At 38.7% G+C, this 23729-nt stretch overlaps 1 protein-coding gene across 1 annotated transcript; it reads left to right on the top strand.

Moving 5' to 3' along the window:
- Positions 1-1233: 1233 nt before the first annotated feature.
- LOC147757202 (uncharacterized) lies at positions 1234-23477 on the top strand. The gene is made up of 6 exons (XM_086983106.1): positions 1234-3127; positions 3483-3656; positions 11241-11415; positions 15420-15554; positions 18965-19472; positions 22535-23477. The coding sequence occupies exons 2-5, from the start codon at positions 3617-3619 to the stop codon at positions 19461-19463; spliced, it is 849 nt and encodes a 282-aa protein (XP_086839232.1). The 5' UTR covers positions 1234-3127; positions 3483-3616; the 3' UTR covers positions 19464-19472; positions 22535-23477.
- Positions 23478-23729: the final 252 nt, after the last annotated feature.

Raw genomic sequence — 23729 nt, 5'->3', positions numbered from 1 at the left:
TCCAAATATCAATAAATAAATAATTGGTTTCTTTCCGTAAATAAAACTGCAGCTATCTGTCGGTTTTTTTTCTTACGAGAAATCCTTACCTTAATCTTTCTCTTACCGTACAAACAATTTTTTCTTATGTTACTGTCGTCCTGCTAGAGACTTATTTTAGAAAGCTTTCATTTAAAGATGTTCATACTTGAACTTCCCCTGGCCTAAGCCTTAATTTATATTTAGCTTTTGGGAACCGCAGTGAGTAATCATCTCGTTTTCTAAAATAAGGTCCGGCGAGTAATTTTAATTTGACTACGTCGTAGGGATAAATATTTGAGTTTGAAATTTTCATATTTTTAATAACACTGATAACATAGTTGCATGTATATAATTTTCAAATATAACTCATAGAAGTTGATGAATGCAGATATATTTAACAAGGAAAGGCTTTGTAAGCGCGTCAGCACAAAATTGATAAATGCAGTGAAGTATAACTTTTATATCGATAATAATTAGAATAATAACTTTTTTAAATCACTATTGACATGGAAAAGGGTGGGGCCATATGGAACAAGCTGTATGTAATGTCCACGTTGAAAGTAACCGGTGCCACGGAAAGGAAAAGAATTGTACCGCTATATTCGTCAAATATGTTTCTACAATGCGGCCTAAATGAATTCACTGCAATTTTTTATTTTTGGAAAAATATTAGTTAAAGACACTTTTTTCACTGGATCATATAATTCGACCTTTCTATAGTTAAATGGATGCTCCAAAATCCGTTCGCAAAAGGTTACGGTAAATTGATGCGTGAACAATACTCATGTTTTTTTTTTAATATCAAAACGTATTTACATAATAAGCGACAAGTGCGTTAAAAAAGCAATTTTATTAAAAGCGAAGTAGCGATAAACTTCGTGTGGACAAAAACCCGAGATCTCGTAAAAATCCGCGAAATTCTGACTTGATATTTTCTCAGATATAAAACACTCAGAAATAAAATCAATACCAGTGGAGTTCAGAATTGAATACCTTCTGCTTAAGAGAGATGATAATAGCATTGTGCCCATAACTAACGTTACATTGCCCGTTCGTTGATACTTCCCTAGGACAGGGAAATTGTTTATAGCGTAATAAAGCTAAAAAAAAAGTGAGCGAGATTAATAAATTTGAAACCATAACTATATATAAAAATGAAACGTTTAATTTGAGTGCGCTGCGAAATACTGGTCTTTAGATGTATGCTGTTTTATGTGAAATAAGAAACAAATCTACCGCTGCCCCGTCTTCAAGTCTTTCTTCTTATCCACATTTAGAGGCCGCCCTTAGCCACCAGCCAAGGCTAGCCATATTTCTAACGAAGCAGACGAACATGTCCTTATTAAAAACATTCCGAAGGAACAAATATGTCGTTTAGCTGTTCTTTCTTTGTCCAATTATGATCTTCAACGATGAACGGAAAGAGGCAATCCTATTGGTGGCTGTAATGTGTCTTCGAGACGCTGTGGCGGCTACTCTAGACGCTCTCTAAAGCGGAATCAACATATTAGTTTACTACTGTTTAGTACTGTTTTTCTCGTTGCCATTCAAACTTTCTTAGACTTGCTCTACTCGCTGAGTGCCCCTTTCTAGTTCCCTTCTAATATACTTGTCATCCCATAACCCAGACGCACGTTCACAGAAGGTACCGCCGACGATCCCTGCTGAGCATAGCCAGTGTGCCACTCATACATGTGACAGGCAGAGTAAGTGCATCAAGCTCCAAAAAGGGCAAGACATGGCTGAGACACACGAGTCAATTGGCGGAGTGTTAGCAGGGAGCAGCAAAGATAATAGCGGTTTCGCCTACGACAGCTGTCCGTGGCAGCATCAGTACAGAAGGGAATGCAAATGGGCAATACTGTTCTTCGTGTATCCATATCTACCTCCTGTTTTCGAGCTCGCTTCTGGCTCTCTCCCCGCATTTCTCCTTCTCTCCATTTTCGTCTCACACAATTGCTGTATGCGAATGCGTTAAAACTCTGCTATCTTTTACTGAGCACGTCTGGACCAGTATGGCCTCCAGCTGTATCCCAACGCCCACACATCGACATACACATGTACACAGCGCGACACAGGGATCCTGATTCTCGGCCATCCACTCTCTGTTTCTCTTTAGAGTATTTTCTCTCTCTGTCTCTGTGGAAGAATACAACGATAACCGCAACCACTGCGATCTCCCTCCGTTGGCGCCGCTTTCGACTTACTGGGCTGCTTGCTTGTGGGCCGATTCAGGCGAGTTGGTGCCCGTCCGTTTTCGCTGAATCGGAGCCTCCGAACAGCCGAGCCAGCAAAGCACGGGAGCGAGAGGCCGCGGGACGAGAGAGCTCCTAGCGAGACCAGGCCGCTTCAGCTGGCCAAAGAAGAGCGGCGGCTTGCAGCGAACGAAGAAAGCCAGCCTAGCAAGCAAATAGGAGCTAACCAGCCATCCAAGGCGCGCAGGCCGCCAATAGGGGTGATATTGTGCGCATGCTCATTCCAAGTAAGAGACGGCTGGTCAGAGACTCGGCTCCGATAGCAGCATCGATGGTGATGGCTAGCAAAAGCCGCTCACTCAGTAGCAGAGGACTAGCACCGGTAGGCCAGCATTAGTAGTAACGTTACATACGAGACTATTGGCGGTAATACAGTTACGCCTACTATCGCTGGTACTTTGTGCTGGATGTGTCTTTGTGGATTTGAGTGTTTGTCGTTTCTCAATTTTTATTCTGCTTAAAGCAAAGGAATACCATTACTACGACGACGTTTAGTAGAAGAGCACTGCGTGGCTTCCCCATGAGCGCCTCCGTGATCTCAGTACCCTAACTCGTAGCTCTGGAATACAGTTAGTCGGATATTAGAATCTGGAAACTGGCTTCAAGCTCTCACCAGCCTGCTGTACGTCTGTTGGGCCCTCGCGTCCCGTCGATGAAAAGGGAACAAAAAAAAGTTGCTCGGTGAAGTGAAGTGTACGGTCGATGTCGTCTGTGTGTGTATGTTTTTGTCGAAGACACAACAGCCATAGTAATGAATGAATAACAAAACGCATTCTATTTAGCGTTGTGTACGTGCAGTGGATAAACTTAACATTTATAGAAAACAATTGTTTTCTGCCACATCATCGCAGGTAAGCGATCTCTTATTTCCACACAATCAAACGATGCAATTCACTAATATATAAAGCACTCCCAACATGGCAATGCCATATATACACACATGTACGATGTTGTTACTAGGCAAGCATGTCTTTTAAACTAAAGGACGTTTGGTTGTGTTGAAACGGCTGACTTAGACGCTGCATTTTCTTTAGACAAATATGGCCTAGTCGGCTGCATCATCACTGCGAAACCTTGGAGCTAGCCGGTATTACACGGTTCATATCTAGGAAAAAAGAATACACCATGGATGGACATTTTTTTTGCACTGTGCGCGTTGACGACGTTACCCCTGATTGTTCTGTGTTTCTATGTTTCCTGTTTAAGCTGGAGCTGTACCCTTCGCAGGTTCAATGAGTCATGCAAGCAGAGTTAATATCTTCTTGTTTTAAACGGCCAGCTGATCGAAGCTGCGAAATAGAAATCGGTGGCACTGCGCAGCCCGGAAGCATCGATACGTCATGGAGGTGCGATACTTTCAGTACACCCCTCAAATGCCAGGTACGTCAGAAAATTATTTCCCACAATCCACCATCGTAGTACTTCAGAACTGATACGGCCTCCGATATTTGACCATAGATATTTAGTCAAAATGGAATATTGAGGACAGTAAAAGGTGACCATATCTTGCGCTCCAATGAAGCTCACCTGGGAGAAAGGTATACCGAATGCAATAAATGTACCAATAATCGATCACTATTCATAAACGAACTTTTGGCTTAGTATGTTCTGTTGAACAATTTTGTCAAAACATAGATAGAAAAGTGTAACGCTAGTTTCTTGGGCTGTGAGATAGGATCCTCAATTGAATTAAAGTAGAATTGCCATCCAATTCCCTAACCATATCTGCTAGTGAGCTTTGTTCCATCCTACACAACAACACAGTATAATGCTCAATGCAAGCTATAGGAAGAATTACTAACCAATCGTTCATGAAACAGTTTTACTTTTCAAAAGAGCTATTTTGAGCATCGTTACATAAATTAGAAGATATTTTGTTAGTTAATAGCGATCGTCAAGAATAAGTGGACAGGCTGTTTTGCGTTTGCCAACAATCCAGGGTCCCTCCTTTCAAGTGTTCTAATTTTGATGTATTAACAGTGAGAGCAACGTGAAGCTGTGTTAAACACAGGTGTGAAAGGAGAACTATACGAAAAACTAAAAACAAATTAGCAAAACTAGAAAATATGTTTTTATTTGAAACCAATGTGGACGTCTTTTGTACGACATCAGTTTTCCAATCTAAATCCCATAACCAAGACTGTTAGAGGTAAAAAAAATTATCCCACCTAGGATAAATGTAGTATAAATACAATTTTGAAAGAAACTCATCTATTGATTCCGGTTTTAGTTTAACGAACCTCTAAAATTAATTATCGACACAACTAAAATCAATTTAGCTGTTGTCTAAGATAAAGAGATATTTGTATATTCGTAATTTTTTTTGACTCTATTCGAGTACGGTCTAGTTCGAGGTATGCCTCCACAACTTCTTCCCAGAACGTAAAGGGTATAGCTTCTTTGATTTCTAGGTTGCGTAAAGCTCTCACGTATACTTTGTACGTACGCTTAAGGACAACCACATTATAACGTACATACGATAAATCGAATCGAGCTTGGGCGCATTTCAGTCAGTAGGTCAAAATTTGCTCCGTTATCTACGGAATTTCGACAATTATATTGAAGGTGGCTCACCTCAAAAAGAGTTCATCAGATAGAGTTTGGTGCAAAGTTCACGAATAATATCGTGCAACCTATTTATCACATGTCGTAATATTTAATGGCGACTAGAATTTCAGACATGTCTGATTTCTCAACGACTGGGTGTCGTAAAAATCCAAATCAATATCTAAAATTTCCGCTTCTCAGTTAAATTTAGAACAGTCTTGGTAACTTCCTAAACTAGAAGTCTCGTATTGGCGAATAGGCAATCGTGTTTATTGGTGAGTATTAAGACCTTTCGGGAAAGGAAGCCTAGAGCTAATGCAAGCCATTCAAACTTTTCTCGCGTGAATTACACCCAAATTAAACGGATAATGTACCTAGCTGCTATTTAAATTAATTTAAATTAAATAGTCGAATAACTGTTTTGAGTAAGCGTATCCTTGATTGAGTAAACTGAAAACAAAGTTTTCCAAAGCCAGGCGTTTGAATCACCAGGCAGCAAAGGTCCAATGTGAGTCAGCTCGAGATGGTTTTGAACATGAGGAACTTAATCTCCTCAGTAATCTTCACAAGTATCTGGTGAACTGAAGACAATAACTGCCACGAGTGAGAGCAGCTAGTTAAGGATATGTGCAATAGTAGCGATAACATCTTAAGTAGATTGAAGAAAGGGGTAATGCGATGTGCTGGTTTCCTCTTATTTCAGCAGGTATATTCGTTGTACCTGTACTCGTTATACCGTTACATCAAAATATCATGAAGGTCTAACAAGGTTGATGCCAGTACTATCTGTAACTTTTTTTGGAGCATTAAGTGTTAACTGCCTTTCTGCAACTTCAAGTGGGATTTCTGTTGGAACAGCCTATGCTATATGGACAGGGATAAGAGCTGCAGGTACAACAGTATTAGGATAACTTTTTTTTTTTTTTAAATAAACCAGCTTATTCTTAATTACTAACTTCATAATTTCAATAATAGGACTGAAAATTTTCTAATGCTAATCTTGGCAAGCTTATTACGTTGATTGCACAAATTTTAGGCTCTGTCGTTAGAACGCTACTAAAGGAATGGTTTACCTTTATTGCACTTGGTAGCTTCCAAACCATCGTGGAGACAAGAAGCTAAATTAAATTGTTTGCTTGCGGGGCCTCAGCTGTTTGTCTGAACTGAAGTCGCATGGAACGTTTGATCGCAGACTATCCTATAGAAGATGCTAAGGCCTTAAGCACACGTAACGACATGCTGCGGTTATCTCATCTTTGGAAAATTTTGTCCGTAACGTACCGTTAAGGTAGCAGAAATATACGCTTTACTTGCTTTGCTTTAAGCAAACGTTTTTAACGACACCGCGACATTGAAACTGGCGACTCGCTCCTTATAGATAATTCTTTATCCTTGTTCCCGAATGACTTAGTAGATTAGGCTAGCAGGTATTCGTGGTACAAATACTGTGCATACGCGTCACTAGTTGCAACTGTGTCAACCAGAGTAAGAATCGGATCTAGTAGCGATGGTGCGGTGCTCCTATAAATTATATAAAGTAATAAACAACGCGTAAATGATTTACTTTACCGTGAAATAAACATTTTAAGCTAGCGGTCTGTGAAATTAAAGAAACAGCCATAATCCTAAAGCTGATTTACTTAGTTAATGCACGCGCCGACTGATGTTTCTTAACTGGCTCCAAGATGCACTGTTGAGCGGTTTCCTTAATTGGGGCCCATTAGAAACGGGTTCTGAGTTAGCCTTAAGAACACATGTTTCAGTCTAAAAAATATCGGGCGCACGTCCACGTGAAGATATCAAAGCCCAGTTCGATGAAGATAACTATTATAGACAGGAGCTCATTAACGCTAAATAAAAAATAGTGAACTATGATTAGACTAATAAAAGTCACGATTGGACCGTCTTAACCTGATTGTCTTAAGGATATAATACCTGTCATTTTACCTAAGGTACTATTAAATGTACCAAGCTTATTTCTACTTTTTCTTCAAAACCCATAATAGATATATTGGGAAAGCTATTCCACGAAATATTCGAGTAACGATATCATTAGTTGTACCCAGTAAAAGTTGTATGAAGCTTCAATGCTGCACAGATGTTGTACCAGAGGTTTTTATTGGTCAAGCTAATGCATGTGGTAGGATTATTGCAGATAATCAAGTCTTGTAAAGAGTAATTCAAGGCTTGCATATGGATTGGTACCCGAACTCTGAGGCTTTAAATTTGAATAAAGCAAAACTCTTAAGGCCAAAGGTATATAGAGATATATTCTCAGAAACACCTGTGAAGTTTAACTAAGGGATAGTGCAAAAGTGGCGTCAAACACAAAATGCTCGCTAGGATTTTTTCCAAACTCTCGACAAGCACCACAATATACGATTTGTCGATTCTATCATACTTAAGCAGATTTACTCTAACAAACATATCGATTAATTTTTCAAATATAGAAATAGGGCAAATACGATTTTGGCATTGCTTTCCTGTTACGTGTGTGACCTCGAAAATTCAGCCAAATGACATAGGCCACATCTCGAGTTATAGGGATATGTGGATAGCGAATGTTTGCCTATGACATTATACTCGTCTAATTTCTTTTTTCACGTTGTACGCGTTTCCGCAAGTACATTATTTTTTGGCTTGAACGTTTGTTTACGTAATATATTGGTTAAAGTCATCTTTTTCCAGAATCAGGAGAAGATATATTCGAGCGCAATTTAAACCCGTTCGGAAAGATCTGCTTGCTATATATATTGTCCTCCAACAATAATAAAAATGTCGCGACATCAATGGATCGGCCAGTCGGGCATATTAACTGACGCTTTTAAGGCGTAATGTAAACCTTTTTAACAACAATGTTAGGTTCTGTTCAGTGATAAATATAATACCGAAAATTTTGATTATACTAGATGTCGCCATCACAAAACTAGAATATAATGTAAGTATGTTTTATGTCTGTTAATTTTTTGGCCAAGCCCATTTTTGATAGCAAACCGTGGAAGCCCGTAGCACTTTACAGATCTGCTAAACTTGTTCTGTAACTAAGATGAAAATGAGGAGCAAAAGTTCAGACACCTTTCTTAATTCTAAATAATTCATAACAATATTTATTCAACCAAAAAAACATTGTTTTCGACTTTAGCTGGCATTATGTTGATCGTTTTTACTAAAAGTTTGCGTAATTATAACTCCTATCAGCAACTATAAATTTCAGTTAAAATTATTCTGGTAGGTAAATAAACGGTCAAAGGATCCAACTGAAGAATCGTAAAACTGAGTCGTGCAGTTAATTATAAAAGATCCGGGCCTTATTTTTTGAATGAAATCCCACCAACCTAGTTAAAAATATATCTTTTACTGCAAATTTGTGCTTTTTGGTATATTCTAACCTTAAAAGTACCTGTTAAATGCGATAATTAGCCAAGTCATTTATGTCTACGTAATTTTGCTATCTCAAGGCATTGTCCCTAACAGGATATCCAAAGTGAAAAATCCAGAATTCTAAGCAAGTAAGCATCTCTTTTAGCCTATTCAGCACAGACGGGGTATACGTTGGGCTGTTTCTTTGACTATTTGCACCAAAAATCCATCAAACTAAAAATTATTTCCAGCAGGAATCCAAATGAAACGATGAGTACTTTTATTTAGAATTATTTTATGTATTAAGCTTCAATGGTTAACCCTAGGAATATTTAGCCAGAAACTCAAGATAATTTTTTTTCTGCGATGTGAAATCCCAATAGTGGCATTGGCCTATTCTGAAGATATATTATGCTACTAATAATCATAAGTGGGCTTTAAGATCAACAAAATTAGCTTCCAAAGATCGCAAGCTTAAATCTGTTTGTTCATTATTTAGCCTCTTCTTGCATTCAAAACAATGTAAAAATTCGTTTGGCCTACAACTTACTTATCTTAAAACGTTCAGCTTAAACAAGCAATTCTTATTGGAAAAACAAGTGCTCTTAAAAACGCTTTCCAGACACTTATGTAGGCTTGAGCCTACTTTAAGAACTCACTTGAATTACAACGACGTTAGTCCATTTTATTTTTTACTTTTATTTTTAAGTAGTTTCTGTCACATTTTGCCAGTTATCGACAACGTTAAAAATCGTATTCACCAAGTAAAAAGTCCATCTCTGCAATCTGGGCTGATTTGTACTGAACTGCTCTGGAAACAGCGGGTAATTTGCAGCTTTGATAACTTAAGCGTCTTTTTGCAACCCAAGCGATCGCCATTACGCCGGGTTGATTACAGTCAAAAATTAACCAACTATGCGATTAAAAGCGGCAGTGACATAAACCAGTGACAATAGCTCTTTGTCTATTGCGGTCCATGTGCAATTCGCAAAAGTAGAAAATGCATATTTTCCTATTCTTTCCTGATTTCTATTTACCCTCATTTTCCTCAAATACTGAGCGAAGTATTTAAATGTGTTCGACGCGAACGGTCACATCGACCATGCGGCCAACGTCTGTGAGGTTTTATTAGGTTGCGAAGCTATATTGTTAAATAAACATGTGTTGAAAGAGAAACAAAAGAAGTTTTTTAAACTTCGTACTCGCTGCAATTAACACTGGAGCTGCCTAATCAAGAAAACAGAAAGACAAATGCTTTTCGACACAAAATGCCTGCAAATCTATAAATTAAACTGATTACTCCATAAAACGATTACTTCATTAACAAACGATTGTAAGCCCTCAGCACAGACGTATTTCCTAAAAACATCCTGGTGTATCCTGCGTGTAAGTGATACCTTCTCCAAGCGAGTCAGAGAAGTAAAGCTTCAGTTGCAAGAGATAAACAAAAGGGAAAACGACGAAACGAGTCTAAATCGACACAAATCGTTAAGTATTTTGAGCTAATTAGGTTTTAAAACAAAAATCTAAAACTGGCCACTTATTAAAGGCTTGCTATACAAAAATCAAAAAACTCAATTTTTATCAGCGACTTCCGTTTATAGATTTGAGTGTGGTTTTCGTTTTCAACTTCGAGGGAACTTAAAACGAGAATCATCATACTCGAGCCTAACAAAACAAATGTGTTTTTTTTCTGCGAAGAAGCGCTCATTAATTTTATGTAAAATTTGATGATGAAAAAGACCGATGGTTCAAAAGAAGCTTTTGAAAACAATTGCGCGTAACATCCGAATCAAGACAGTTAAAACTTAAAAAAAAGAGCTTTAAAATATACAATAAATTATGCGATTCGACGAGGACTAACTGGGTTTAAAGGCACGTTTAAGGGTAACCGTCTGTGAAACACCCTTTTTCGTGCAAACACATATTTAGGTTGTAGGTGCATTTGAAAACAGAAAAGAGAAACACAATAGCTTGTTTTAGAGTGCTGGCAATGCTTCAGGGTTTAACTATTTTTAAGGAAATGCTGCTTAGAAGGTTACTTTCGAAGTCCAAGGGCTAAGCTTCGGTTTAACTTCCATACGTAAATTTTCAAACTTCCCATATATTTTGAACAAATTAAATTGAATAGCTATTTAGGATGTTTTAGAATTTAACAGTCAGTAAACGGGTGTAACTCTATAATGGGCAATAGTAAGATATTTCTTATTCATATAAAAAATCGTTGTTGTTACCGCCTTGTCAATTGTTTGTAATAGCGAAAATGATGTGAATCTGGAATCAGTGATGGAACCGATTGATGGCTTTTGTCAGCTGTAAGCGGGGCTAAGCAAGTAAAGTTTATAAACTGCTGTATATGTATTAACTTTGGCCTTGAGGCACACTGTATAGATAAGCGGTATCATAGTGGGCTGAACACAGTGCTTATATACCGATAATTATTGTTACACATGCAGGTGTCTGATAGCCACCGAAATTGGTTAAAAATACAATTTTTGTTGAACAAAAATTTTTGTTGATATTTTCTTTTTTTGTTGTGTATCAAACGGCTGTATTCGAGTGTATTCAAAAAAATGTTTACATTTTTTATATTATACGCATTTCCTTCCTTTTCTAAGTCTCGTGTGCAACAAAAACTAATGATTCAACGTCGCACTCTAACCCATTTTTTCTTGTAGTTTATTCTGTCAAAACTGTTTGGGTAATGGAGCATTTTCGTTTTCGTATAAACTAACTAACTGGAGAATTTGATCCAAGTTCGCTTTTGAAAACGTAAAGCATATTAGTTTGTTTCTAACGCATATTTGGTGGCTGTATAAGGCAGCTTTTCTTTGGCATTTACTTCTGATCACGTAATTGTTGTAAAATTATCTAACATATACTAGACCCAGTTTTATCAAATCTTTGAGACATGACATGAAAACATGCCAAAAGCGTTCATTCCTGCTCTGATCCTCAGTTGCAAGTGAATCGTTTTCTAGAAAGTGCGTAGATTTGTGTGCCTAAGGTAGCATATGGATACAATGGTTAATCCTTTTTTACTTGATACTATTGCAGTGCTAAACGACGGCCCATCCTGCCCTGACTACACAGACAACACTGGTAAAATACTACAAGGATTCAAATGCCCAACCGTCCCTGGAATAAGAGTGTTCTGTTGTGGACCAACAATAAATCCCAAGTGTTGTAGGGACTTCAGTGATCGAACTTCATCTGAGCACTTGAAGAATATGTGAGTACTCTATCCTTACTCCACTAGGTGCTTTTTATGCTTCATTAAAAACAAAAAAAGATAACTCTGGGCAGAATACTGGAGGGTCCATAAGTTATCCTTCTTAGATAGATCTCTTGTAGATATATATATATATATATATATATATATATATATATATATATATAGGCCTTTCTACTTTTTTCACGTATTGAAATAGAAATTAGTAGTTAAAAGGTATTACGATTGATCTAATTATATGCTGGTATCACACGAATCCGCACATGACTCAAACAAATAGTTCCATTTTAGCATGATCTAAATAATCTTTAGGAATGATCTCATGATAAACATAGCTTGTCTTTCCAGTTATGTATAGTATCCAAAATTCAAATTTCAGAGCGGTTAAGGCGGATAGATATGCAGTAACAACATCTGGTCGGATTTAATATAGCCGACTTTAATTTATTAATCGAAAATGAACATGCCACCCTGCTAACAACCATTCTCAATTTTACCTAGGTTTGTAGTCTAGGTGACCATCTAGAGTCCCGTTAATCATCATTCAAAAACAACATATTCCAATTTGGAAAAGCACTCATATAAAAACGATTTAAATGTTTAACCTCTTCTGTAATGTCATCATGAAACATCATCGAACAGAATCCAGCATTTACGCCATTGAGTAAATCCGGTGAAAAAATCTGATTTCGTTCACTATTAAATGGTTTTTTTCCGGTCTTTTTCTTTAATGTCTGTAGCCTGTAGTGCTTACAGCTGTATTAACATGGCCACTCAAGGCTCCAGTAGGGTACACGCTTTCCGCTCCCGGCGGCACAATCACTGTGTGGTCTATTTGACGGCACATGTTGAGAAGGCCAACAATGATTGGTCGTACGGTACTTGAAAAATTGCCTTTCAGGTCCACACGTTAAATCCCTACCATTATATTAGCGCGATTTTTATGGTAAACAGTTCATATAATGATAATATGATAGGTAATTTAGTGCTCAACAAAAAGGCAACGTGAATTTAGTAAAACAGCGCGAGGATTACACCTTTGTCAATCTATTGATAATAGGGCATTGCTATTATCTGGCTGTTATGGCCCTGACCTTGTATATTATGTGCGCCCCTTATGAAAAGTTTAAATCACGTACATAAAGTATGTCACCGAGGAATTCAACTAGATAATGTTAAGAATACTACACTACTATTTAGCTGCTTTCTTCCGCTCCATGATGTACTACGTTAATCTGCTCAAACTACAATAGAACCTTATAAACCCACCTAGGTTACTTGTCAAAATACTCACTCATATGTTCTAAGCTATTTAAGAAAACTTTGACATCTTATTCACCTATAGTTACTGACCTATCCCTAAGTTTTCCTTCGTTTGCTTCTTCATCACTGACCTAAACGTCCTTTCTCTCTCTCTCTCTCTCTCTCTCTCTCTCTCTCTCTCTCTTTTTCTATAATTTCACCTGCCAAAATCTACTCATCGTTCTGACAAGTGCCCCTCGACAGCCATTTTCTTTCGTAAATTCAGCATTCGGTAGGTCTGCGAGAACCAAAGAGAGGAACTGAGGGAGTTAGAAGGTTCTCTCCAGAACGTCACTGATGGGAATTCTTGATTGATCTCCTACCACTTAGGGAATGTCATCATTTGCAGCGTTCTGTTTTGACTATAGTAGCGGAACAGATGATGATTAGGGCGGCGGCTATTGTCGTCGTGCTGGGTCGGTATCCAGCTAAGAGCGTAGTTCATCAATTTTTTCCATTTAGTGTGTCTACCGGTGGGTTACCTGGTCTGCTAGTTATCTCTAGTACTATCATGTCCAGCTATAAAAAAAAGCACATAAAAGGCAGGCATTGAGGACTCATTTCGTTATCCCGTTGCAAAAGCTAAACCTCTTCCCATCTTACCATTTTTGCTTCTTTTTTACATGTGTCTGACATTACATATGCGAACGAGTCCTTGAAGTCATCTATTTTAGATATAGCATCAGGAACCTTGCTCTATTAGGAGTCCAATAGGAATAGGGCTTGCTGGACATATCTAGTGTTTTTTTTTTACAAACCTATGGAACTGTTTGGCAGTCATGCAAGCAGCTATTAATTTTTATAGCAACATCTTATTTTTTCTCAATTCTTTATTCTTGTTATTATTAATATCTTGTACTGTTTGCCAACGCTGAGATTTGACCCGATGTGGCAGCACGCTTGTTCGTTATGGTTACTAGAGATGCGTATTCGCCAATCGAAACGCATTGCCCCCACTATTTCACAGCCAGCAGCTGACTGGCGAGGAATAAACTAACCATGTGTGCAAGCATGTTATACAGTTATTTAATAAGCTTCATCTTCATGCCACTATGGATAGATTTGCATTGAAGTCATCATCTTCGCATTCGCAGGAAATCCAAGGATGATGATGAGCTTAAAAACTTGGGAGATCATTTAATCTAGATTGTGTTTCAAAAAGTTTATCATTTATGCTTTTTTTGTAAACAAACTGGACCGGGTTGTTCGATGTTCGATTTATTTAGGGGTATGCTTCAGAAAGAGTTTCGCTTTTTGGCTCAAAATAAAATCCGGTATGAAGAGCACCGGTAGGACGTGTCGCGTTTTCTGCTCTCGCCAGGATTACTTCGCTGGCTTAAGTTTAGAAGGATACTTTGGGAGCGGGACAGGGAGAATTGTCTAATAGTTATTGAATAATGCACCAAGCAATTTTTGAAGAGCCGGCATATTGTAAATTAGTCCAGATCACAGTAACTTTTAGGACCATCTTTTGGCAACGCTCAATATTTTGACACTTGATAGAATATTTGCGAAATAAATTACGACAGAAGATCAATAAGATCTAACCGTTATCTACCAAAATATCACCATATGATTAAATAGCTATCAACTTTGATGTTTTAATAGGGAAACATTTGTGGCATGTCGTACGACGTAGACGGAGCATGTATTGCTTATATATGTAATAGGCAGACTAATTTTTTTATTTTTTTTATTGACAAAAATTAATCACAATAAGAAGCAGTCTTTTTCATAGCCATTGCATCCCCATGAAAATGTTGAATAAATTAAATACGTTGTTTATCTGTTAAGAGGATTATTTGTTAATAACGTTTTTGAGACGTCGATTAAATAACGTTAGCTAGTTTAAGATTGGCGGAAAATAAAAATGTAAGATAGAATTCTATTTGTCCTTACTTTTTCAATCTCTGTATTTTTAAACGACTTGATGGAACTATTGGGTTAGTTTCAACCTATGAAACACATTATCCGTAACTTAGAACGGCAATTATCGTAGATGATTATTAGTTGTCAGGTTGAAATCAACTTGCTTTTACAGCCAGCGCAACTAGAGGAACCTATTTGTGTTAGTACTTAACCTATGCTAACTGCTGTTTGCAATTGTTATAAATGACAAGTTTTAATCTCCTACTGCGTAATAACGTAATGCTACTTATTTGTTTTTATACTGTTCATTTTACTTGCTAGTTGGTACATGTTATAGAATATGAAATTTTATTTTGGGTCCTTTGTTTTGGCCTTAGTCTCGTTACGTAATGTGCGAACTTAAAACATGCTTAGGACAGAATTATACATACACTATTGCTCCACTAAAAACGGACGAATCTAACTATGCATTTCCTAGCCGTGAAGCGCGGCTATTATTGAACCTCGGTTTTCGAGCCATTCCGTCAACGAATACTTTTTAATAAGGCTTACATCCGCCTGATAACATTATTCAATGAAGTAAATAGTTACTATCACTGAATTTCGTTCTATTAAAATACTTTAATATACTCGCAGCTTTAAGAAGGCCGTATTTATGAGGATACGATTTGGTCTAATAAAATCAGCTATTTGTAAGGCCCTAATCTGAATTGGCCTAGCGGTGATTTTGAAGTTGGCTAATCTACAATTAGATAGCCTCTTGATATTAATGTTTCGGTATGATTAATTGACTCATGCCGGTGCCTTTCTAACTTGTTTGGTTTTCCTTCCAGAGATCATGAAGCATTATTACTTCTCATCGGGGCGGTGGTCTCCTGCGTGCTTTTCATAACAACGATTGTTGTCGCGTTTTGCGTTATCTGTAAACGTCGTAATCACACACGGCACAAGCGGGCACGCTCTCACGGGTAAGTTAGTTAATTAGTGTGTTGCTGTAGGTAAAATAAAAGGCAGCCAGTAGGAACCACCGACCCTACCTTTTAACGCAAGTTCGTACGATAGTCATCCGAGTTCGCTGAATAACGCTAATTTTGTGTTTGCTTGAGACTTCCGATAGTCTTAGCTAAGAGTAAGCGCGTATGTTCAGTTTCCAAGACCTCCACTTTGAAATTAGATGATTTTTTTTTTCTGAATAATCCTGCTTACTTGGTATAATCGTTTGTGCTATATGAATTGCGGGATGGATTATGTGATCGCCTAATTTCGTTATATTACTTTGTCTTTAAGGGTATCGCATTCCTACAATGAGTTCATAACATTTCCTGTAGGTGAATACCTCAAAGGAGTCTTTGATGTTATATTTCCGGAGACGTAGTTGTCCTTTTGTTTCAATAAGAAAACCACTTCTATCTGAATCGGGCACCGGAGTGATGTTTATAAGTTGCTTAAAATGGTCATCGTCGAAAGGAAGGATTTGGCTAAGGCGGGTCTGTAAGGACATGTTCGCTGTGTGGGGTTCAATAAAATTATCGTTTTGTCTACCGGCTTAATTTCTATGTCCTTTTGTTTTCTAAAGCTGTGCAAAAGTATTTGCAAGTAGCTATCATATTTAAGACGAATGAATAGTAGATACGATCTGGTTTATGTGCTGCAAAGCATATTACGTACTCGCTATAATCTGGGAGAAAACTCAGTATCTTTTTTTTAGTTAAGCGTGAAATAGAAGTTTTATGGATGTACCAGATACCGACTCTAACGAAATACAGGCCAATGAGCCGCGCGTGAATATTCATCGCCGTAGCACAACTTTGTATTTAACACTGTAGCCTTATAACTTAGGCCAGCCAGAAGGTATTTTCATTTCTTGACCTTGTTACTGGATACTTATTTAGATACTAAATTGGGACAAGATGCACAAAAATACTTCGCCTCAAGGCACTCGCTAAGAATTCGCTGCTGATATGAGCTCATCCGGTAAAGAGGAAGATAAAGGGTTCTCCATCTGGCTGCAGGGCTTATTTGACATCCACAAAAGTATTCAAGACATCATAATCATGGGTACGTTTTAACATTTTTCTGGCCTTTCGTTGCTAGAAAATGAAGAGCACTCATGTCTTATCGATACTTTTTCTTGCTTTCATTCTTCTTGCAGCTTTGTGTATAAAGCTAGAGACAAAGCTGCAGACTTTTTTAACGGTAAACGACTTGTTAGACGCTCAAATCGATACAAATGATAGAAGATCGTTAGAGAAGGAACACGCAGCAAAAAGTGAAATCGTTCTTGAGTGCCTAGATGAGACGATCAACAATGGGCTATATATACATACCGTCTTACGTTAGAGGGGAAAATGTGAATTAAACACTACCCTAATGTAGTGTTTGTTTTTTTTTATTGTTTTTACGTTGAAATACTAAATATCAGATTTGAGCTTGGCATATGTTTGATAACCTGCGTTCTATGGGTGCAAACTAGTGTGCAACCGCTAGTGCAAATGACCTGTTTAGAGGCTCGGAAGGCATGGCCCAAGGTCCTAAAGTTTCGGCTGTTACTCTGGAGAATGCAATTGTGCCTACAGGGCTGTCGTAATTTAATTTAGAATGTGGAACGCAAAACCTTTAATCTTACTGACTACTGCCGGAGTTTGTCTTGAGCTCTTGTAGTGCCACAAAAGTAGGTCTGTGGAAATGGCGCGGCTTTGACATATTCCTGCGCATTACCGTTCAAGGGAGTGAAGGTAATATACCAACCGTATTAACGAGCAGCTCAATGTAGCCTGTCGAATAGATCTTGAAGGTTCAATCTCTAAACATTATATCATTTTTATCAGATATATATATATATATATATACATGTGAATGCTCGATGTATCGGAAAAATTTCGTTTGCCGCTGCTGTTGCTTATCTATTTAATGCAGTATCTACAAAATTGAGTTGTTTACTCGATACTATTACGTCAATTAGGTTGTCTATGAAAGGTTCAGTGCGCCCTTTGAGAGGCATAACTTTTTGCAACCATGAAACAGTACAATGAGCCGCAGATTCGAATAGAAGTTTATTAGAAGGCCATCATTTGCGCTTGGAATTCGCTTTATTTTGCCTAACTTAGTTCTTCAGCTTTAAAAGCGCTAAAATTCAACATCAATTTCACTCTGCAGTGAAATACTGCGCTGTAATAGGTATTGTGCCGCCGAGACGGCCTGGGCAAGTCTAGCTTATGTACGATCTTTTTATTGGCTTAAGTCTGTCGACTGCCAGCCGCGCTCATACTGCCCAGAAGCCCACAAATAGCGAAGTAGTTGTATAAACAAAGTCAGTAACCACCGCTGCTAAAGAGTCGCTACTGCATCGCTGCGATAGCTTCAAATGTTGTATCAATGACATCAAGACAAACTGCATCAAGGAGTGGATACTTTTCCAAAATAGCCTCGAGTCAACCATAGACCATGCCGATGTCAAAGCCCATGTCGCTAGCTGAAGTAAAAGCCATTTCTGTAAAGTAAACTAGCGCAGAGTCTCAAAATAGTCCCTACGTAAAATTGGTCCCTTCCTAAGACCTGCTTTTTGCAAACTGTATGTGAGGATTCGATTGCGCTAAAATCATATATTGAGACATATCTGACACGGATACCAGTCATCACAATTACGGGTTCGCGTCGAAAGTTACACCAAAGTTCATCATATATTGAACAGGGATTTTACTAAATTCATCATCCAGCTTCTCGGCTATTCACCCACTGAGAGCCATCGGTGCACTTGCCCTCGTTAGCTGCGTCTGAACATAATCCGCTAGAGGTTCTGGAGCTAAAGCAGGCTATCGTCAGGAGTAGGGTTGGCTCTCCTTCTCAAGATGGCCACGAGAATCTGAGGTGACTCGACTTTATCTGCTGCACTTACTATCATGTACTGAGAGTTCATAACTAAGACATTCAAGTTACACTCTGAAGTCTAAAACTCAATAATATTGAATGTTCAAAGACGATTAATTCTATATTGATTTGACCAAATTCTCTATGCAGTCTCTGCATCGAGGACACTATTGATGACTACTGACATGTTATGGGAGCTTGTCCCACACTGCAATGAAGCGCGCTAGCGCCTACAGCTACGTCATGATCGGAACAACGAAGGGGTCTAAAGTAATATTTTGTAACATCTAAACTTCTGGAGTTGGTTAATGGATATATAATAGGTTACGTATCTCAACTGTAAATTGAAGTGGTTTAAATAACTTTTTCGTCGAACTGCGACATAATGGTTCATGCTGGCTTTCGTGAACGTTTACTCGACGTAGTTTCGGTGACAGCGTACTACATCTGATATTTGCGCATAGACATACATTTCTTACGTCGTTGAATTCCCCTTGGCTTCCCGTTGCAGAGGAAATGTGATCAACTTGGAAGATTTATCGGACGAGGAATTACATGCCCGCCTTGAACGGCCTCCAACGTACTCGCGTAGTACCGCAATGACGGTTGCCGCGGACATGTATTTTCCACCCCCGCCACCAGGTCATCCGCATCCTGTGGTAGCGCATCATGCTCATCCACATCTTCCTGTTCACCCTGGACATCACCATACCGTAGTTCACAATGGACAAGGTCATCTTCAAGGACACGATGTTATTACTATCGAGCCAGCGCCGTCATATTCGACGGCAATAGCCCGTGATCTCGGCGAACCACCTCCAGCGTTACACTTACCTGCCGGCGGGAGTTTGGCAGCGGCCGCAGGTTCAGTGGGCTTCAACGGAATCTATATGGAGCCTCCTCCGCCGTACCAGGAATATCCTGAACCTAACTCGCGCATCTTAGTCTGTCGGCACGGAGGCACACTTGAGACACACAACACCGATCTCACCGTCAGGTTCCAGTATTAGTACGAAACTGTAAGTACAGTTTCAACATCAATCAGTTGAATTACAATTTTAAATCACTATAAATGCTACTGTCACTCTAATGATAAGAAATCAATAGACGCATTACGTTATTCTGTTAAATGATTTAATTCACAGCATTAACAAGGGCCACATTGAGGCGTAGTTACTTCCACGCTTTCTTACTATTAATAAATGTCCTTGCAAAGCACAACGGACTTGCCATGCATTTTACTATATACGCACCGTGCAGCAAAAAGCGTTTCAATTTGCCAACTGACATTATAATAAATGTTTATGAACACTCACGGAAAAAAAATGGCTTTCCGACTCACTGAACAAAAGCTACACAGATTTGACTTCTTGCTTCCCGTTTACTGCTCATTTGTTCGCTTACCTGTTTCCCAGCAAGTTACTATCTCTACGTCTGCTAAGTTTTTCTTTTCGTTTGTTACTTCCTCGTTTATAGTCCGGCCTACACTATCCAAGACGACAGGCACAAAACAAGCGAACGCAACAGTGAGTTATTAGAAGAAAGATTCGGATTGTTTACCAGCATCGTTTTCTTGATAGTTATAGAAGACGTGCCTTCGAACGCGCACGAACTCCAATGTTGTTAGCTGTATATGTGCTCATATTGATGCGGTTTACCCAATCGTACGGCCGCAATTGTCCTAAGTGGCCTGATTTAGAGCAGGGTGTTATTTTCAAATTCAAACGAAGTGGAGAAGATGTTCGTGATGTTCCTTGGCTTAATTTGGACTAAAAAACAAAAAAAAAAGTAAAAATAGCGATCCTGAAGAGTCACGCAGAACAAACGCCGTAGGCTGGGCCACTGAAAGGGTGCAATATAGCCCGTTAAAAGAGTCTAGTAGATCGTGGGCCCAGGCTTTTTGTCTATTTGATGGAAAGTCTTTGGCGTGTGCACCATAAAGATGTTTAAATAGTAAGGAGAAACCGGCTCAGAAGGGAGTCTGAGCTAAGTTGATTATGTTTTGAAGTCGAGGATAGGAACGGAGGAGAGTTGAGAAATGGATGGATACAGAGCGAAAGCAGAGCGTATGGCCTGAAAAAAAATAGCAAAGGGTTACAAAGGCTAGAAAACACACTAAGTTTTCACTTTCATTTGACTGGCTGTTTGAGCTTCGAACGACTATAAGCATGCGGTAGAAAGCCCATATTCAGAAAGGCCTGTTGTCTAGACAATGCTTCTCGTTTACGAACGAAACATATACATTGACTTTTAGTAGTAGCTAGCTGTTGTCGCCTCCCAGTTCGTTCGGCTGGCTGTGTATCTGGTTGCCAAGTGCATTGCCACTTGCTATGTTCTCCACTAGACCCCTCGGCTTTTGTACAAATTGCGTTAGCGAAAACTCAGATGAATTCTAGTCGGTTTTGTTGTCCATAAATGACAATGTAATGTGTAAATGGTAGCTAACATAGGGATTTCACGCATACATTGTCCAAATGTGTAGGTTTGTGTGTACGCTAAGCGTAGAGATAGTGGCTATGCGATTGCGTATCTGAATGTCGATAGAAAGCGGGGGTGCAATTGTTTTCGATACGGTCATCTTGCGCAATAGACATAACTGAGGACATAACCTTTTATTGTATGCAGGGAAGGCGAGCTCAAACATGACAAGAAACTCGAGACCGTAATACCGTATCTCCATTGTTGTTCAGCTGTGCGAAGAAGATTTCACAACACTAAGAAGCTCTACAACGCCAATACGTCCCCACAAATGAAAGATTCGCAAATTACAAAGTGTCTTATAGCTTCTGAAATAGGTGATAAAATGTCCTAGATTTCTTAAGAACAGAAGAGAGACACTATTTATCCTTAGAGAGGTCGTATCACTTAAGCCATAACGACAAGCTTTCAGTAAAATAGGTGCCACTGAGTGAGAATGTGATGCATTATACATAACGCTTTAGTGGCCTATATAGTAGATATTATATATGTTGTAAAATATTCTATAGCGTCCTCTTATTCTGAGCCTAAATTCTAAAAATCTCTCAATTTTGTGAAATTGATTATGTTTTTACACGTTTAAAAATAGAGCTTTTGTACAAAAAATCATAGCATATTTAATAGCCTTCGACGATACGTACATGGTAACACTCATGATCTTACGCTGGATTGAAAATTGTATAGAGTATAACAGCTGAGATAATATAGCTTTTCATAACAACCTTTATAAACATATACTTTACTTCCCTTTCATGTTTTTCAGAAGTTTCCCTTTTAAAACAGAAACTAAAAGTCTAGAATTATTTTGACGATATTTAACGTCGTTGTACCTTTTTCGATAAAGCTTAGAAACGTTCTTTGTTCGCCATGTTAACAAATGCTTCAAAGCATTTGGCATCTAGCATTACATTAGTCCTGCATTAGACGGTCAACGTCCAATACGAAACAAATGTCTACTCCAAGAGTCAAATCCCAGGTTCTAAAACCCTAAGGTTTAGTGGGTAGACACGTTACCTCTGCCTACATTTTTTCAACTCCTCCGTTCGACCTGCTTCAATTCCTGAAGCAAACCGAAATTTCGTAAACTGCCGAGTTTTAGTGATAAGCGAATGACATTATAAGCGACGAGTATAAGATCGTTTCAAAATCGTAACCGCAATGGCCACTGCCGTCGTTTCAAGGTTCCCCATCTCGTCCTTCTTTCTTTTCATCTTTGTTTTTCTTGCTGCCCTTCTCTACGTTCCCAACCGTTCTCCTCGGTTGGGTGGGGTCTGCGATTGGATGAATGTCGGCGCTTGATGCTATACAATATGAGAAGTTTGATACGATTACCAGAGGGTATGGAGGTCCATCTGGCCTTTCATCTAGTATATGAAGGCGGCACGGGATTCGTAGCAAAAAGGGACGTGAGATAAAGGAGATAGGACCTAAGCTGGAGTCGGAAGCCTGAAGATGAGGAAATGTAGGCAGTCAGCCGTTTTGCTTGTACAGTGACAAGAACATGCTTCGACCAAAGAGTCGGCTTTTCTCTGCACTGTCTCTTACTGCTACTGCTTTTATTTCTTTTCCTTCTATCTAAATGTTTCTATCTTTTTCGTTTCAGGTATAAACGTTTTTGAGGATAATGGAGGTCTTTCCACCGAAATGCCGGGATTGTGGAAGAATAATGTCTCATTTACTCAAAATAATAATGGAGGAGCGGCAATACGACAGAGAGAATATATGTATGTCTACGCTAACACAATCTTTTGGAGTGCATCTAGATGTCCGTGATTTAGCGATTTGTTGGAAAAATCTAATTAAGCCTCGTATGAATTTAATGATGAACTCGCCTAAGATAATAAATTAACAAAAGGGTTCGAGGTAAGGAAGACGAAACAAGGTAAAAAATAGGAAGCGAGTTCCGTATTTTTGAAATACGAACGATGTAAGGCAGTATTTCAGACTATCGACCAGGCCAGGAGCTTTGATCGTCATCACTCAGATATGTATTTCGTGTCTCTAGCACACCTCAGTTGATCCAACGAATCTTTAATAGCTGAGAATAGTGCATACACCGCACTTAAATACTGCTATTGTATGCTGTATCCAATCGCTGCACACGCAGATAGGGCCAACTAAAATGCACCCACCCATCATTTTAATGCGAGAAAATGGTCAAGAGATAAAATACTAGAAAGTTCTTAAATCTCATAACGACACGTGCAGGAGTGGGCCGGACAACGAGGGACCCAAAAAAAAAAGCAACTGATAGCGTTGAGATTAATTTGTTGTGGGAACTCTAACGTTGCGCATAGAGCACGTTAAATGGGATAGCCCACATACCTACACGAGATCGAAAAAAAGACATAAGTCATGGTTACTATAAAAATTGATAAATATATTCTTGAAAAAAGGCGTCATTTGCAGCAGGGACTCCTGGTGCGCGGTCAACGCTCAAAAAATGAACCGGCACGAAAGTTAAAAAAAAGCGGACGGTGTAGTCGGACGGATGTGTAAATGTGTAAATAAAGGACAAATGAATGACAGAAATGTTTAATCTTCAAGCAGCCTTGTGTCGTTACTACGTAGAGCTCGCACTTTTATCACAAGACAACAAAAGACAGATCGAGTACATTGGCTTTTTCAAAATTCACATTACGAAATCTTCAGACTAAAAAAAAAAATAATTTAGATACTTAGTTACCAAACCTAAAGTTTCAGTACATAGCTCTTTGACGCATCGTACGGTCGAAATATCGTGTAATATTACTAATTGAAGCATGTGTAGTCTAAAAATAAAATGTGTTTCAAGAGAA

This window comes from Varroa destructor, unplaced genomic scaffold, assembly GCF_002443255.2.
Source record: "Varroa destructor unplaced genomic scaffold, Vdes_3.0 BEIS01000003.1, whole genome shotgun sequence".
NCBI lineage: Eukaryota > Metazoa > Arthropoda > Arachnida > Mesostigmata > Varroidae > Varroa > Varroa destructor.
Note: the sequence above shows the minus strand (reverse complement) of the source record. Positions and strands in the feature narration are given on the sequence as shown.